At 41.0% G+C, this 18,370-nt stretch overlaps 1 protein-coding gene across 1 annotated transcript in view; it reads right to left on the bottom strand.

Annotated features, from left to right (window-relative positions):
* The window catches only part of PIAS1 (protein inhibitor of activated STAT 1), a 50,179-nt gene that overhangs the window by 9,247 nt on the left and 22,562 nt on the right, over nt 1-18,370 (bottom strand). Inside the window, exons 2-6 of the mRNA XM_030457395.1 lie at nt 16,353-16,797; nt 2,993-3,077; nt 2,374-2,421; nt 1,271-1,361; nt 494-628 (exon numbers count right to left, since the gene is read on the bottom strand). Of these exons, the coding sequence (XP_030313255.1) occupies nt 494-628; nt 1,271-1,361; nt 2,374-2,421; nt 2,993-3,077; nt 16,353-16,797 (804 nt within the window). The remainder of the gene's footprint in view (nt 1-493; nt 629-1,270; nt 1,362-2,373; nt 2,422-2,992; nt 3,078-16,352; nt 16,798-18,370) is intronic.

Raw genomic sequence — 18,370 nt, 5'->3', positions numbered from 1 at the left:
ACTTTTTAAATACTACGTATAAGGATAGCAGTTATGAGGACACAAAAAAGGCAGATTAAATGTCCTGGGTGCTGCTGAACTGCTTAAATGGGAATCCACATTTTCACAGCTATTAAAGACCACTCTGTACTGAGTGTCACATGGCAGTTCCAAGTTGAAGCCAAGATAAGGTTGGTGAAGTCCCTAAAATCAGGAAGAGCTTGAAGTTGAAACTTAAGACAAACAAAAGCTTTATTTGTATTATCTGGGCCCTCAATGAGTCCCAAAGATAGGTGGGTGGAGGCAATAGATCACACCAAAAAAAACTGAGGGCCACTGCTGTCAGGGAGCAGCCTTAGCCTGCAGTGATACAGTCAGAAGAAGGAACAGTCTACTGCTAAACCACGAAGTATTTTCTGCACAATTAAACTTGCTTATCTTTCAAATCTTTCAAACAGATGCCAGAGCAGAAAGTAATAAGCTTTAGCCAGCATTATGTGCCAAAGTTACTTACTCTTCCAATTTCTGCAGTCCAGGAAACAACGATTGTGTTTGGTACCGTCGTGGATAACCTGACAAGTGAGGTAATGTTGATTGGTCGGCTGGGTCGCTTTGGTTCAACACCATTTTTGGTTGGTGGAAGATAGCCCTAGGAATCAAAAGTTGTTGGTTTGGTTTGGTTTTCCCCTCAGCAAAAAGAAATCAACATACTGCTTTTGCCTTCTTCCCCTCTCTCTCTCTCTCACCGCTGCCCTGCCTCGGTAAAAGCTGGCTCTCACCTCATTTATTTTAGATTTAAAGATAGATAGATAGAAAGAATAAAGTATCAGGTGATTTACAAGCCTTTTCTCCTTATATATATACATATAATTTTGCACTTTCCAAAATATAACCTTGTCCAAGGAATACTGAAAGGCACTTTTGCCATCTCTCCTTGCTCAGTCCTGCTGTTCCCTCTGCCTGCCCAGTATAATCCTCTGCCCTGCCCCAGCACTATGAGTTGGTGTTTTTATTTCTACAGACCAGCTCCACTTCAGCCAGACTCACTAGATATTTGTCAAACATCAAAATTGACTGTCACAGTTTTGCTTTGTTTTTTTTAAACTAATCTTCTGGATCTACTGGCTGGTCTCCTGAGAAACAATTTACTTAACTATCTTTCCATTCATCTATCATTCAAATGCTCCAAAATGGGAAAACAAAGATTAGGATCCATTCTCTCTGGCAAAATTCTGACAGACAGTTCCTAACTGTTATCCAGTTATGCATATTGAAATAATATCTTACTTACTGGAAGGCTGCATGGTTTCCCATTTACTTTCACACACAGATTGGGTGGGAAGTGATCTTCTTGTGGACAACTGGTTTCTGATAAACAAAACCTAAAAGCAAAGAGCTTCCATCATCTTTTGCTTTTAAAGGGACTGAAAGAACAACTCTTCAAAGAAGGGTTGGGGTTTTTTCACTGAATTATGAAAGCATGACAAATCTCTAGCTGCACAGAAAAGCCCCCAAAAATTAGAGGTTTGGATCAACATGGTTTAGGTTTCTCCTCTTATTTCTTGAATTCCTCAGACTGACTCTGACTCATTCAGATCCACAGGTTCCTGTTGCAAAAGAGATGACCCAGCTTTTCTTCCCCACCATCTCTCCAGCCTGACCTCTTGCTACAAGACCAGGGTTTCACAGAGGACAAAAGAGTCTCTCCAGCTTCAATAAACCAGCCAGCTGTTCAGCTGCAGCACCAAACCCTATCTTCATGACTAAATCAAACCTTTTACTGAAGTTCAGACAGTTTTATTAATTTTCTTAAGTTCAGATAGGCTTATTTGCTGCTGGAACCAAAATAAAACACACCCTTGTCCTGCAAAAGGAAAAGATCGTGGGCAAAAGGCCTTCAAAGGACCAAAAAAAGCCTCTCAGCTCCACTGGCTTTTTTCCAGGGGAGGGGACTTGCCCCATCCACCCAAAGGTATCACCCCAGCAGGATGTTTCTATTCAAAGCATCTGAGACTAAAAACTTCCAAGAGATTTGACAAAACCTCTAAAACAACCAACAGGTGACTCCCACTGGGTTTGGTATCTCTCTCTTAGAAAAAATAACACTCTGTGCATGTGGGCTTTGAAGGCACTTGGGAGCATACACACAATCTAAAATAATGAATTGAAGAAAATCTGATGGCTACAGCTAAGTACAGGCACTATTCTGACACACCAGACTCCAGGAAAGCTGCATGTGACAAGGACAAGTAGTTAAGCCTGCCCTTTTCAGAGCAGCCAAGAGCAAGCTTTTCTCAGGAAAACAAGAGGAGGAAAGCCTGACCTGCTGGGGAGCATTTATCTGATCTATTTTAAAAAGCAAGAGCATCAACAACAGACAAAATAAATACATACCTTAGCTGGACCTGTACTGTGAAGTCACATTTGGTCCCAGAAATATCCCTAGAAACAAGAGCACACAGTTTAAAACACATTGTTCAAACAAAGCAGGTTCATCAGTGTTTCCTCAGAATTTGTTCAATGTATGCAAACCACATTTTCCTTTTTCTGGCCACTCAAACCACTGCTCTCAAGACACACTAAAAGGTGTGGGGTTTATTTTTCAAGGTAAACAAATCAATTATATTCTCATCTGACCCCTGCCATTTCCTTTTCTTTTTGATATAGTAAAAAGGAACTTCTGATGGGTTATTACCATCTTCATACAGTGAATAAACATAGAACTTGACAAAGGATCTGACAGATGGTGAGAAAGAGCTGCAGGAAAGAGAGTTCTGTATTTCTACACTGAGAAACCTGCCCAATACTTCCTGGCCAGTGCTGGGATTTAATTCTCTCTTCCTCCCCCTTTTCCTCTCCATCAGTTTACACACAAAGGAGAAAAGACTCCCCCAGAAGAGATTTCTCCTACACAGACATCTGTGGTCTTGAAGATCACGTTTCCAAATGTGAGCTGGCTCCTTTTTCAATTTCTTTTTCTCTAAATAGTGTATCAGTGATGAAAGTCACTCACATTGAGCTGCTGATCTGCTGCACTTGCTGTGGTGTCAGTGCAAATGCAAAGCAGGTTTCTCGAAATCGCTGACTGTTATCTGATGCTGGAAGAAAACAAGAGATCATCACATTAAAAACAGCAAATAAGAGAATAATTAACAGCATGATCTCCTCTCACTGAAGTGCCTGCATACATACAAACACACACACGTTTTTATCTGACACACATCTGCCTCTGTAAACAACTTTAGAGCCTGCAAGGAAGTTGCCATTTTAATTTTCCTGTAAGTAAAAAAAAACAAAACAGAATAATAAACAAAGTTTAGATGCATATAAAGTATATCTTCTTTAAAGTGATGTGGATAATGGCAAAGCTGAGACAAGCCAGCTTAAGACTTTCTAGCAGTCATGGTAACTTAACAGGAAATGGGGTTTGATATGAAAAATAACAAATTCTTAGGAATTCTTCTGAATTGCTTTGAACCCTCAGGATCATGGATTAACCTGTAAGCAGAGAGACTGAGAAGCTCAACACATGCAAATTCTCACATTTCCTTAGGACGTTTCATGGGGTCAAATGCACCAAATATCTAAGATGCAGACAACTCAGGAGATACACAAGCAGGAAATCTGGATTTCAAGTCCTTCAGCACTCCACAACAAACCAAACAGCACTGAAGCATCAATGCACCTGCTGCAAACTGAAAGAAATGTTAAAAATCTCCAAAACAGTGCTTGTACCTAGAACACATCCCTTCCCCAGGGCTACAGGGACATTGCAGCACAGAGCAATGAAAATGGCTTTTTAAGAAAGTAAAATTAAATTAAAAGAGAGAAGCATCTCCCCAGAGAGCTGCTCAACAAGCTCATCACCATGTCTATTGAAGAGAAAGCTGTAAGGAGCTTGCCAGTCAATTTCATTATTCTTAATAATTTGATAAGGTTGTGAATAACTATATTGTGTATGAAACACTTGATAAATTTATCCTTTTTTTGTTTTACTATAATACTTGTCCTGACTCATCCCTGAGTGACAGATGAGTGAATGCTTCAGGGTGTTACTTCAGATATTTTGTTAAAAACAGCATGTGGTAGGTTGGAACCAACAATAGAATAGACATTGACCTAGTATAAACATTAACAGCAGCAATCCCACAAAATTACATTTATATCTTCCTTGTGTGACAATGCTCTAAGAGCTGCACACTTTATTATTTTATTACATGCCAGGCAACAACCTCATGCTGCTCATTATCAGTTGCTCTAAAGCTCAATGGGCAAGAGAAGGTAATATACACCCAGCAGCAACTTGTGTGGAAATCCTAGCAATAGTAAAACATTTTGAAGGCATTAAGTTATATAAAGAACTTTTTCTATTTTTACATGCCTATATTTTATTATTTTTTTGCTTCCAACAATAAGTTCTACTGTAGTGTCCAAAAGCACCATCTGGAGCAGGGTGCAGCATGGAGCCTCAAGTCAATATTTAGTTAGACTCTCATGACTACAGTATCCAACATCTATTTTTATTTTAATGTATTTTCAATTACGTTTCTTCAAATGAGAAACACAAGGGGCTGAAGATGACAGCCACCCATGTTATCACAATGCAAGAATCTGCAGGAAATATAAACACAATGTATACAATGAACAATGAAAATCTGTTAGGACATTTAGTCTGCCATATAATTTTGTCCCTATTTTTAGTTGTAAATGGAAAGATCAGAATTATATATTGTCATGAACAGAAGATGAATTAGCAAAGTTAAATCATGCACACTGCAGGCCAGAGAACTGCATGAATTCAAGTTATTATTTTATGGTTTTCCGTGGTTAAAGGTGGTCTTCATCTGTTGGTTTTATTTTCCTCCATTGTTTTATTTGCTTTACCCCTGTAATTGTCATTTCTGCCTTTCCCAGAGAGGTTCTGAAAGGTCTTTGCAAACATCAATTGTCAACTCCATCATCTTTAAGTGAAGAACAAGGCTGCTGAGCATTTAACCAAGGCTACTTCCAGTTAAAACTTAATTATCCAAAGAAGTTAAATGACAGTTATCTAAAGAAAAAGCCTAATCCCAAATTTCCCAAGCAACCTTTTTCCTCCTTGAGTTTTGCTCATCTCTTCTCTTCTTCTGGTTTTGCAGCATCCCCCAACTTAAGGAGAGGAATCAAGCAGGTAATATGGATTTTTGCAAGCATAGGGAAAAAGGGATGAGCAAAACAAATGTAGCAAAACAGCAAAGGTCCCAAAATGCAATCCTCCTTCTCTGTTTGTTATTGGTGGGTATTAATGCCAGATTTATTTTTGCTAAACAGTCACACATGACTTTGAAAAGTGGGTTTTTAACTTCTGTGTTCAGTCTCACCACGTTGCTTGGCTAAATTCAAGTATTATACATTAAAGCAGCAGCAAATGAAACAGGACATTCCTCAGTGCTGACATGGGAGCCTTCCTAATTCCAGTTTTCTTCATGAGGTGTAGCTCAGCACACTTAAAAAACAGCAAAAAACCTCTGTTTGGGCTTTGGCAACCCAAAATAAGAGTGAAACAGTCAGGCTCTTGAACTACTCTTAGGCTACAGTTCTGCCCCTTGGGTGTGTAACTCCCAACCAGAAAAAAAAAAGAACAAATTTATATACCAGTTGCCTAATTCTAGGCAGTTTTAATTAGTTCTAGTTAGTTAGCTCTAGTTAGGAAGTTCTAGTTAGTTCTAAGTCTAACTTTGAGGAGCAGGCACATTTTCAGCAGGTTATAAAGACAGATTTTGGATCTTTCCATCCAGCACAATATTAAGAAGTGGTAAGAACAACCTGTGCAAAGAACAACCAGACCCAACTGAAGAGGGGTAAGAAAAGCCTGGGAAAAGAAGCCAGGCCCAACACTGCAAACCCCAGACTATCACCCTGGAAAGCACAGCTGAGTTTGACAAGAGTTGAGGGGGTTCAAAGCCCAACTCCCGTTTTCCCAGCAGGGAAATTTCCCATTTCCATCACCAGCAGGACATGGGGCTCCTCACCTGGTCCTGGGGGCTGCCACCAAGGGACGAGATGCTCCAATGCCAGGGCAACTTAACCCAAGCAGAAGTCAGATAAATAAGGCAAGGAAAAAGCACATTTTTCCCCTGGAGTTTTCTGTAGTCCTCTCCCATGTTTTCACCCAGTCTTTTCCTCCCCATTGCTCCCCACTTCTTGATCTACTTTGCCCTGCCGACAATTTCAATAAAACTTATTTAATAAAGCTTATTTTGCAGCTTTGCCATTAAACACTAAGCTTCCAAGCTTATGTATGACTGCACAAACTCTCCTTTTTCTAAGGATTTCAGGTTTCTCAAGGAAAGAGAGACTGGAGATCTGGAATTTGGGAGTATGGAAAAGCTAACATTAATTCCTCTGGTGTGTCTGCTGGGTTTAAGAACTCCAAACTGAGCCTGGCAAGTCAAGCACACCATTTGCTTTTAAAAGTTTTGGAGTATGATTAAACCTAGAAATATGCAAATATAGAGTTTTGTACAAGAAAATCATTCTGATGCCTAGAAACACAGAGCCAGGCCCTGCCAACAACTGCTATTATTTAAACAAAAGAAAGGCAAAAATAGATCTCCAGTTGAAAACTGAGTGGATGGAAATAGAATTTCCAACCTAATAAAGCTGGCACCAAGCCAGGAGGACAAGAGTTAATATGGACATTTGTGAGAAGGTTGCCAGGAACCTGGGTGCTTTTTGAGGGGTTTTTTTTCAAGTTTTCTTTTTCATAACTAGGATTATTACATTTTATAACCTTTGCTTTAGCACCCTGTGAGTGGCACAGAGGATTAGTCAAGGGTAGTTTATAGGCAGTGTCTCCTTTGCAAGCTCAGAAAGGAGCCACAATGCCCACATGTCTGATAGATTATTTTTTGTTAATTTAAAGAACAAAGGTACAGTAATTACAAAAAAAAAAAAAATGCCCCAAATCAGAAGCATCACTTTACCTTGCTGCTAAAAAATTCCCTGAATCATTTAGAAATCTGAAAGGGCAGGCTTTAAAAGTGTAAATAACTGGCTTTTCAAGTAGACTTAGCTAATTAGATGGGTGTCAACAAGAACAGCTCCAGACAAGCCATAGAAAATCCACTTCTCACCTTACTGGAATCTCACCATTTTTGAGGGGGTGGTGAAGTGGGGTGGGCAGAGAGGAATATTTGCTACTTCTTCATTCACCCAGCTTAAATCCAGGAAAAAAATGAACAAAATCCACATTCCCTTGTAAACAGGTACTGCACTTATTGAGCCCAGGTGCTCTGCAATGAATACAACACACTAAAATGCCTGAAACATTGCAAAAAAAAACATTACAGAGCAGAGTTTCTGCCTCAAAGCTCTTCTTTTTACCACTTCTCTATCAGCACGGTTTCCTGAATTTTTTTGTGCTTACCTCATGCAAGGAATGATCCAAAGAGCATATGGGATTGGTATGTATTAAGGGAGAGTGACCCAATTACTCCTTGCTGTTTGTGTGTTTTCTTAAACGTTTCATGTCAGTTGTGAGCTTTCAAATTGGAGCAAAAGGTCTTTTAATACATGACAGTCCCATCCACAGGACCAAAACCACTTAAATTTCTGGAGAATATGGATATATATGTGTGTGGATATATGCAATTAATCTATTGCTTAAGGATGTAATAATAATGATGCACAAAAATAACCATTTCTGACCACTTCTATGCTTTATTTTGGAAAAAAAAAAACCTATCATGGGAGAGTGGAAAAAAGAACCTAGCTTGAGTGGCTGCATTTTCTCCAGCTCTAAAAATATTCTGTTCCACCTCACCAGTACCCACAGCTAAAAATAGCCACACAATCTTTCTGCAGTAAAATACCTCTTGCTGTCTTGAGGAAAAAGCTTGTCTCTGAATTTCCATTCAAGAAGAGATCCCTTCAAATCTTTAATGAATCTTATGTTGCCCCATCACTGAGGTGCTGATGCCTCCTGATGGGACTGCAGCTATCAGACTGCTGATATATTAAGGTTAATCTTTCCCATCTATCATCACCAAGTGCAGCTTATTAAGTAGTGAAGGGAAATATATTTCCTTCTAATACAGAAGGATACCTGGACTAAAATTAAGCTTGCACTTTATGTAGTAATTACCTAAATTCAGGCCAGGAGAAACTATCATTGGGCTGGCCACTTCCCAAGGTTTTCCAATTAATATCAATGTTTATTTGCAAAGGTAAAATTAGTTATGTTAAGTAAGAGTATCAGCACTCTTAGTAAATTTATGCTAAATGCTGGAAGAGAAACAAGAGCCATTTAATTGGTTATTCACCAACCTAATACAGAACAGCATTTTGATCAGTTACATTTGTCAAAATATTAGCCACAAAACCCTAAACATTGTACAAGTTGTCAACCCAACACATAAATAATTCCTGCTCATCTTCCCCAGCTAGGTGAGATACCTCATTTTGTGGCAGCACAGGCATTTTGCTTTTTTCTTTTAAACAACAGAAGGCATCGTATCAATTGATGTTCAATCCTCTTTCAAGTATCACTGCTGAAAATTTAATTCACTGCCTCCAAGCTAAACCAAAATTACAGCATTTAGATTAAGGCACAGAAAGCATTTACCTTTTAAAAAAGCAAAATTCAGACAAGCTCTGAATTATGTTCAACTGCAGCAGAAGCCAGGAAATCCTCAACACAATTCCACATCCACACAGCTCCCACCACCAAAGCCTTTTTCCTCATTCCTGAAGGGGTTTCATTCCTACACCTGCTTTGGAGGGGGAGATTAAATGCCTGTGCATTGCAGCAGCTCTCCAGAAGCTGGAGAAAACCAAACCAAAGAGGAGATGATGAGAGGCTACACCTTAACGGGGGATCTGCAGCATCACAGGATGCACCAGGAGCCCTCCTCAAACCACCACAACTGATCAAGTTCCAGGGTAACACAAGTGTTTCTACACAAACATTTCCCTTCTGTTAACCACAAACTCCTGGCACCAAGCTCCTGCCAGCAGCCATCAGCACCTTTTAACCAACTACCCACCCTTTAACCAACTACCCACCCTTTAACCAACTACCCACCCTTTAACCAACTACCCACCCTTTAACCAACTCCCCACCCTTTAACCAACTCCCCACCCTTTAACCAACTCCCTCCTTCCTTTCCAGCTGCCCACCCAGCATGTTGGCAGCACTTGGCATCATCTTGGCCCCAGCCAGACCCCTCCTCAGAGAGCCCCTGGAAGGCACCACGAGTCAGAGCAGGACAAGTCACAGCTGGACTTTACATCCCAGGAAGAGCAGATGAGACCTGACTGCTCTCTCCAACAACCTGAAAAGAGGGTGTAGGGAACTGGGGGTTGGTTTCTTTTCCCAGGTAACTAGTGATAGGATGAAAGGATACAGACACAAGTTGCACCAGGGAAAGTTCAGATTGGATATTAGGAAAAAACAAGTGGTCAGGCATTGCAACAGGCTGCCAGGGATGTGCTGGGGGGAACATCCCTGGAGGTGTTAAAAAAAAGTATGGATGCAGCACCTGAGGTATGGTTTAGCTGGCTGGTGGTGCTGAGCTGACAACTGGACTTGATCCTGGAGGTCTTTTCCAACCTTTTCCAATGATTCCATGATTCTGTGACCAGCTGTGAGACAGACATGTGAAAGCAGGAGCACAACACGCCCTGCACAAGCCCCAAGCTCAGGCCAGCATGGAGAAATCCCAGATTCCCCTTTCTCTCCCTTATTCCCTGTGACACCTTGGCCATTTTTTCACTTCAATCAATTATCACATAATTAACTTCAAAAATACCTAAAGGGAAGCTTTTTAATACACATACAAATCAATCTTTCCCTGCTGGCTGACCAGCTCTTAAGCCACTTCCAGAGGTTACAACTGCACCAGGCACACAAACGTGTGGCATTCCTGCCAAGTGACACTGTCACCTTCTTTAGCTTAAAAGAGATGAAAAACTGAACTTGAGTTCTGGTCAGTCTGCTGCATTTCTTGCAGATAATTTTTAGATTCTGTTCAACTGAAGCTTTGAACAGTTAATACCCAGAAGGAAGAGGCAGAGCTGCACTGGGGATGGGAAAGGCAGGGAGATGTGAAGGATCTGATTTGAAATTGTGCCTAAATATATATATATATATATATATGTGTGTGTGAAAATAGCCTGGAAAGACTCCAAGGGCCACATTTAATTCATAAATATTATGTATTTTACAACTTTCTATGATAAGCTGTATAAACAGGACAGATCAGCTGGAAACTGTGCAGTTGGACAGATATTTGATTAGTATTTTTTTTTTAAATCAATATTAGAGCATCTCTGAGCAAAGCAGATTTCTAAGGACCCACTGGCTGAAGTTTTCCTGCAGGGACAACTTCAAATCAACCTTCAGTGCCAGAACTCTGTGCTCTCAATAAACCTCCAACCTCACCAACCCCTACCCTCCTCTTCACTCATCTCCATCTCAGGTCACTTGATTTCTTGAGACACCTCAAGAAATGTCCCAGAACTCAACTGCTGCCATCCAGGCATGAAAATTGTAGCTTCTCTCCCCAAGAGCACTGACAGCAGTTCAGCACTTCAGATGAGCAGTGCTAGAAATCCCTATTTGGGGTGTCCTGCTTCTGGTGCATTTCTACTCTCACCAAGAAAGTAGAAAATTTTGTAAGCCTAACAGGAAAGGCAAAAAAAATTAAGTTTCATGTTTAATCAGAGTCCCTAGGATGCTCCCTACCAGGACTAGCAGAACCTGGACCATCATTTTCTAGAAGCCATCATAAAGGGGAGATTAAAGTATTTCTAAAAGATTCCAAGCTACTGAAAACTTCTGAGTCCCAGCAGCATTTTCAGCAACTTCCAAGTGACCTGAGCATCCTGGTTGCAAGGGGAAACCTTAAAAAATATATTCCAATAGCAGAGCTTCCTCTCTCGTGACATCTGAGCACCACTTTTCAGCCTCAAGCTCTCCAAACACTGAATAGGGAGAACTCTCCAGGCTTAGATTGGTTCACTGATTATTAATGGATTACTCACATGCTCTGAGGCAGCCACGTGGTTTGCCATAATTCCTTCTACTAAAAGCTTTAATTAAAACCATAGAATATCCTGAGTTGGAAGGGACTCATGAGGATCACTGAGCACAACTGCTTATCAAATGAGCAGTTATCTAAAAAATATCCTGGTTTGGTCTTGGGAGGCCAAGAGGCTTTCTAGATCCATTCCCAACAGAGCAGCACTATGTGAAAACGTTCTGGAAGGTCCTGGAGTTTGGGTGATCTCAGTTCTACCCGAGGAGAAAGTGAGCCTAATAAATTCAAGTCTTCAGAGCACAAGAGCTATGCAGTTGGTTGAAGCTCTCTCAGACTTAAAAGAAACAGACTCTGGAGTATGGAAAGATTCTCAATACATAAACTTGAGGCACACCACATGCAAATGCAAGTTGAAGCCAAAAAAAAAAAAAAAAAAAAAAAAGAAAATTCAGTGCACTGCAGTTCTAGTTCAGCTCCAGCACATGGAGCAAACAGAGCTGATATTTCAGCTTCTTCTTGCACAATTAAAAGCTGCAGAGCCACAAGTCAGAAAGCTCAAGCCTGAGCTGAGCAGAGAGGGTTTGGTTGAACTTCCTCCCACAAAGAACATTTAAAAAAAAAAAAAAAACAAACACAGAGGACAGTAAAAGCGTGACTTTCATATAAACCATGATCCTGACTGCACCAAGCAAAAGATCAGCTTGCTGATACATGAAAAGGAGAAACATTTGCCAAGCAAAACTTTTTTCAAGTCTCCAACCTAGATTTTTGAGAGCACTGAGCTGTTTAATTGTTTAACATCTGTACCCTGAATTGCAGCCACCCTAAAGATTTTAGGCAGACCACTTGCAAGGTTTCTCTACAAGAACATCTCCAAGTAACCATGATCAAACCATGAGTAACCACAGTCAACAAGAAAATGTCAAGGTAAAGGCAAATCAAAAGAACCAACACTGCTCAGGAACCACACAGTTCTCAAGGGCAGGCACCAGGGGTGAGCTTCTGATTATTGGAGATACCCTGTTGAGTTCACAGATTAAAAAATTAAATTAAGCCCTAAAAAAAAATATCAAGACAAGCCTCCAGAGCCACTGGCAGCTCCTTTTACCCACTGGAGCAATGATCTGGTGTTTGGCAGGCAGCACAGGGTGCTTTCTGTGTGTCCCACTGACTCCCAAAAAAAGCTTGATGTTTGTCTCTCCTTCCAGGGAGGGGAAATAGGTAAAAATCTTGATTTTTGTGTTGTGTTGTGCTCAAAGAAATTGTAGTGTGATCATCCATCCAGCATTAGGACAGCTTTTAAAAGAGTAGCAGAGCCCACAGCATCTTTAATCCTTTAAATCAAGAAGAAAAGGGTAATTTCCCCTACCAGGTAAGTAAAGAGCTCTAATCTAGTTAAAATGTTTTTTGGAACAACTACACAGCTAAAGCAATTAGGAATGACATATGCTGTAAGAAGAAGTATCTTTTAAATGTTTTTTAACTATCTCCTGTCCCTTCCATAGTAATCTGGCAGAATTCTGGTACTCATTACTCATCTCATAGTAAACACACTTCACCACACAAAAGAGATCTTATCTGTGTGGCAGAAGTTGCTTTTAGAAAACTGGCTTAAAAACCAACCAGTTAGCAGTGCCTGTGCACTGGGGGGTGAAAATAGGGAAAAAATGAAGTGAAAGCTGCAGCTTCACTTGAGACAAGAGCAGCCCAAATTCTCCTGTTTAAAGGAGTTCCAACTAAAACAAAAAACATCAGAGAAGGCACAACAATAAGGTCACTTTCCTACATTCCATCAGGGCCAAACTGGGATGGCTTTGCCTCCAAACCCCCCTCCAGTCATATAATCACATCAAATGGTGGTTAACCATGGGGCAGAGCACTCAGAATTCTCCCTGGCACTCTTAAGAGCTGGGTGTAGAGATTCAGCCACCAACATCCATTTTCCGAGCATTCCTAATTGGCTTCTACACAAGAAAACAACAAAAAAACAATCCAAACCCCATGCAAGAGAGATGCATTCTCAGTTTTGCAGTGAGGATGACTAATAAAATATGGATCAGATTCGACAGCTCCACTGAACATGGACAGATATTTCTCTGGCTCAGATAAACAAGCCCACTGACAGTTGTCTTGGGAGTAAAGAAAATGCTGTCGTTCCCTGCCAGTGCTGCTGTAATTGTCAGTATTAGCTCTGAAAGAGCCAAGCAGGAGCCATGTATTTAAAACACTTGGGAGGATTCAAGATATTCTGCAACCTGAGCAGAAGAAGAGCAGAAGTGTCCCACCTGCTCTTTTCAGCTCTTCAAACCCAAGCAGGTTGAGGGAGCAGAGGCTGAGTGTGCAAGTTCAACTCACCAGGCAAGTTGGCTCTTTCTGCAAGCATCCTACTCACTGCACATGGGCTGCTGGGAACCAGAGGAAGATAAAACAACAAAAAAACCACACACCAAAGGTAGCCAGCAGCCTTCTAACCTTAGCCATGCTCAAGTAAAGCTCCTCAGTAGCTGCTGGGGGGATGGACAAAGCACTGCACTTCTCCCTGGCCCAGTGAGCAGCCAGCATGGTGATTTTAATCCTGGTTCAGAGCTACGTTTTGAGGAAGCAAGTGTAAGAAGGTAGCATCCATTTCCTCCTTTTGTTCTTGACATTAAAAAAAAAAATGGTTAGCAAATTTAATTTCCTTATCTGTTCTTCACATTAGCCTGTGTATTACCCACCTACATAAAATATTTGGGTACAGAATGCATGTTCAAGTGCCCTGCTGTGCAACTCCCTTCCCTGAGGCTTTGTCAAATTATTGTTTTTCAAATTAATAATCATGTCTTGATGGGACAGGAGACTACTACAGCAAACCTCCCAAGCAATTCCAGCTTGACTTGGAGAAGACTGGGAAGGAGCACACCCCAGGATGTTGTGCTCTGCCCAACTTTAATATATATTAAGTAAGTAAGGATTAAGTAAGGATTCCTATCAGAAGAACCTAAAGATCCTCAAATACGTGGAGATTGAACTCATTCTCCCTCACACACACACTTTTCCCTACTAAAGTAGGTTCCCCTTTAAGCAGGGAGATGGTTTTTCAAAAGCCCACATCAGGTCACCAGTTCATTCTTGTGGTGGAGAGAAAGAGAGTACATTAAAAGTTTCTTATCCCTACCCCACGAGGAATCTGATGGGAAAAAGCAAGCAGGAGATGCTGAAACCCTGGCCAAACGCCAAGGAAAAGTTCTGGGTGTTTGTAAAATGCATCTGCCGTTTGAAAACAAAGCCAGAGAACTTAGAAATTTGACATTTGAGGAAACCCACATTGTTTGCAGCAGTGAGAAGGATGCCCAGACCATTTGGAGCAAATATTCAACAAATCGTTTAAGCCTGGTTTTAGTTAAGAGTATCAGTAACTGCATAAATGGAGAAAATTAATACAAGTCTGAGCCCCACTTTTATTTAAAACTGCTGAGCTGCATGCACAATTGCTCCAAGTTGGTTTGAAAGTACATAAAAAGCTGCAGATCACTGGTTATTAGTCCAATAGTTTTTTTTCATTACCAGATATACATTTATTACTCTGAAATACCTTCATGACATTTATAGTTAGCAATTTTACAACCTGCAGCAACACTGCTTTCCACTACAAAAGGAACCAACCAATCATTTCTCATATGCACTGACACTGCAGCTCTCCCTTCCCCCAAAAACCACAAGAAAAAAAAGCTTTTTGGTAACATTGCTTCAGATACACAAAGACATTTGCAGACAGGATTCCCAAGCAAAACAAAACCCCCAAATGTATCCTTAAGTTAACTGAAAGGACAGAAATGGCTTAAAAAGGTATCTGGATGGAATCTCATCCACTTCTATTTTTTTTACCCTGACACACAGGAGTCCAACAAAGTGGAAAAAAAATAAATCCTACTGTACATAAACTCTTCAAGCAATAAGACATGACAGAGTGTGAATACTGATCTCTTCACTAGGAGCTGGTCTGTCAGATAGGGAACTGACAGCAAAGTGTTCATACCACCTCTAGGAATAAATGAATGCCAGAATTCTAGGAATAAATGAATGCCAGAATTCCTGCATTGGAATGTCTTATTGAAATTATAACATTATTTTTAAGTATTTATCATGTAAAAGTGATGAGATACATACCGAGTACCTAATTACCCTGTACCACCAGCACTGCCTGAAATGCTTATTAATCAATTAGGGTTTAGATTAAAGCCAAGCAGATACAGTACACCTCTTAAAAGAATATCTGAACTAGAAGCTGAGATGATCAAAAGCTGTGTTTTCCCCTCAACGTTTCAGTTGTAAAAGTCAGAGCAAAAAACATGCAAACAACTGTGCAACTTGAGAAATAAACCTGCAGACCACCATCACCACCCATGGCTCAGCTCTCCTACTACTCCTGTAGCTGCTCAGAGTGTTAATGGAAAGTACCTGCTCATTTTTACTTCCAAGAGGTCTCTTCCACAAAGGACTTTTGTTTTTTTCACTCATCCACCACCTCCCTGTATCCACGCTCAGCAATCTCCTCCCCCTAGCAGCTTATTCTCAATCTTTTCCAAGGTTTCAAGGCAGCAGAAGGTTCCAACACATAAGCAGCCCCTCCAGAAATCAACAGGACTATTGTATTTAAGCAGTATTTAAGAGTATTAAAAGTTAACCACGCTGTTAAGTGCTACATGGAGTCGGAGCCAGAAAAATCACACATTGTTATATAAGGCTCTGTAAGCATCAGATTATTCTCAGCAGCTACACAAGTGATTTATACCTTCACACAAAAGACAGTTTAAAAGGAAATCAGCCACAGACTGTAAAAGAAAAAATAATAATAATAAAAAAAAGACAAGTCTTCCTAAACTCAGACATCCAGGCTGCAATGGACCACAAAAACCATCCAGCCTGGTTTTCCTTGTCAGCACAGATGAGAAGATTTTGTGGGCATGATGGATCTGGGGGTACATTTGTTGCTTTGTTTTGTTTTTTTAAAATCACAGAATGGTTTGGAAGGGACAATTTAACTCCGTAAGAACTACTGAAAGCAGACAGGTTTATTTTTCTTCCTTTTTGAAAGGCTTAGTTTGTTTCTTGTCAAACTCACCCCTTGAATATAAGGGATCTTTGAACCATATTTAGTGGCTCAGCTAAAGCAACTAATGAGTGTTACGTAAGATGTCTCTCCATGTAGAACAATCTGTTCCAAAAGTAACCAAAAATAGCAATTCTCTAAACACTGGTGTGATGCAATATTTAACCAGTTCCTGCATTAGCAAGCTGAATCCATCCATTGCTTTTTAAACCCAACAAAAACAAGAAAGGCTTCAAATACGGTAACATTTGCAACCTTACCTAAGCTGGTTGGTTTTATCAGCTCATCCAACAAGTCATAAAAAGGTAATTTCTGAAGTTTTATGTCAGGATGGACAGGGTGGAGAGCAGATGTGAGATGGGGGAGTTCCAGTTCATGTTTAGGTCCCAGAAGAGAAACGGGAAGCAATGGTGAGGTGGCAGGGTGGCCATCATACCCGAGCTGTGGAATGGTTGACGGAGACAAAGCTGCTGGCATGGAGCTCGAGTGTACACTGGGGATTGATAAGTCTGCAGGTGTCATGATTTTCTGAGGGAACCTTCTCCTATAGAGTTCTTTGATTTTCATTTGCACAGCAGGACTGCAGCCAGCCTTTAGCAAATGCAGTGCTTTTGTCAGGAGTTCGTGTTTTCGGCCGTGCTTGTTCCTCCCCGCGTAACCCAGAAGTACTTGCAGCTCAGAAACTCGAAGGCTCATAACCATTTGCTTGAAAGACAAACAAAACAAAACAAAAATTAGTATGCAACTTACATCATCTTCAACACTGCCACCCGAATGCGTGGCCTGATCCCATTAAGCATAGAGATTTTAAAGGCACACCGCTGCTGCGCTGCTCTCCTCTGATTACCTGAGGTATCATGTCAAAAGGACTTGTTCATAAACAGGTATCTACCTCAGAAACCTGGAATGAGCCATTTTAAAAGAGGTTTTCATTTGCCAACCACAATTCAGGACAGTGGTGGGAAAAAAAGAAAGGAGGAGAAGGAAAGGAGAGGAGGAGAAGGGAAGGAGAGGAGGAGAAGGGAAGGAGAGGAGGAGAAGGGAAGGAGAGGAGGAGAAGGGAAGGAGAGGAGGAGAAGGGAAGGAGAGGAGGAGAAGGGAAGGAGAGGAGGAGAAGGGAAGGAGAGGAGGAGAAGGGAAGGAGAGGAGGAGAAGGGAAGGAGAGGAGGAGAAGGGAAGGAGAGGAGGAGAAGGAAAGGAGAGGAGGAGAAGGAAAGGAGAGGAGGAGAAGGAAAGGAGAGGAGGAGAAGGAAAGGAGAGGAGGAGAAGGAAAGGAGAGGAGGAGAAGGAAAGGAGAGGAGGAGAAAGGAAGGAGGAGAAAGGAAGGAGGAGAAAGGAAGGAGGAGAAAGGAAGGAGGAGAAAGGAAGGAGGAGAAAGGAAGGAGGAGAAAGGAAGGAGGAAAAGGAAGGAGGAAAAGGAAGGAGGAAAAAGGAAGGAGGAAAAAGGAAGGAGGAAAAAGGAAGGAGGAAAAAGGAAGGAGGAAAAAGGAAGGAGGAAAAAGGAAGGAGGAAAAGGAAGGAGGAAAAAGGAGGGAGAGAAAGCTGCCAGTCTGAAGTAAAGTTTGTAAAAGTAACTAATTAACTTAAAAACTGTGCCAGTCCTTAACTCAGGAACACTACTACACTTTCAAGTCCCTCCCTCAGTTCTTGCCATGCAGAATAACCAATCCCCACAGGTTCAGAGGAAAGGAGAGAAATCATCAGTGTTAAAAAGAAAGGGGAAAAATGACAATCCAAGTTGTGCTGAACTCCACAGAACCATTGCAGAGTTCAAGGAAACTTCTTCCAACTCAATTTCCTTCCTTCTCACATCAGAGCTGCGTGTTCTGGTTTAGAACCAGAGTTTAGGAGAGTTGGGCTTTGCCTTCTATTAATTAGCATCTTCATTTCCACAGGCTTTTCTGCCTCCCAGCATAGCCTAATGAATCAAACTGGTCAGACTTGCAAACTGTTTCACTTCTTCAGGAACTGAGAAATCACTATGCAAAAGAGTCAAACCAACCTTTTAAAACAGAGAACAAATGCTCTCCTCCTCTCTAGCTCCTCAAGTGTGTGAGGTATTCAGAAAGAATAACATTACTTGAGTTCTTTTCACATTAATTCTTAAACCTGAAGTGCTAACATTAGGAAGGATGCTGTCCCCAAGCTTCAGAAAATCAGCCCAAAACTCCTATCACTTCACACCTCCAGCAAAAGATCTTCAATGCCCAGGTGTCCCCAGAATTGCAGTATTTCCCTATACTGAAAGAATCTAAGAGCCCTAAATGAGATTATTCAT

Source organism: Calypte anna, chromosome 10 (genome assembly GCF_003957555.1).
Source record: "Calypte anna isolate BGI_N300 chromosome 10, bCalAnn1_v1.p, whole genome shotgun sequence".
In the NCBI taxonomy this organism is placed as follows: domain Eukaryota; kingdom Metazoa; phylum Chordata; class Aves; order Apodiformes; family Trochilidae; genus Calypte; species Calypte anna.
Note: the sequence above shows the minus strand (reverse complement) of the source record. Positions and strands in the feature narration are given on the sequence as shown.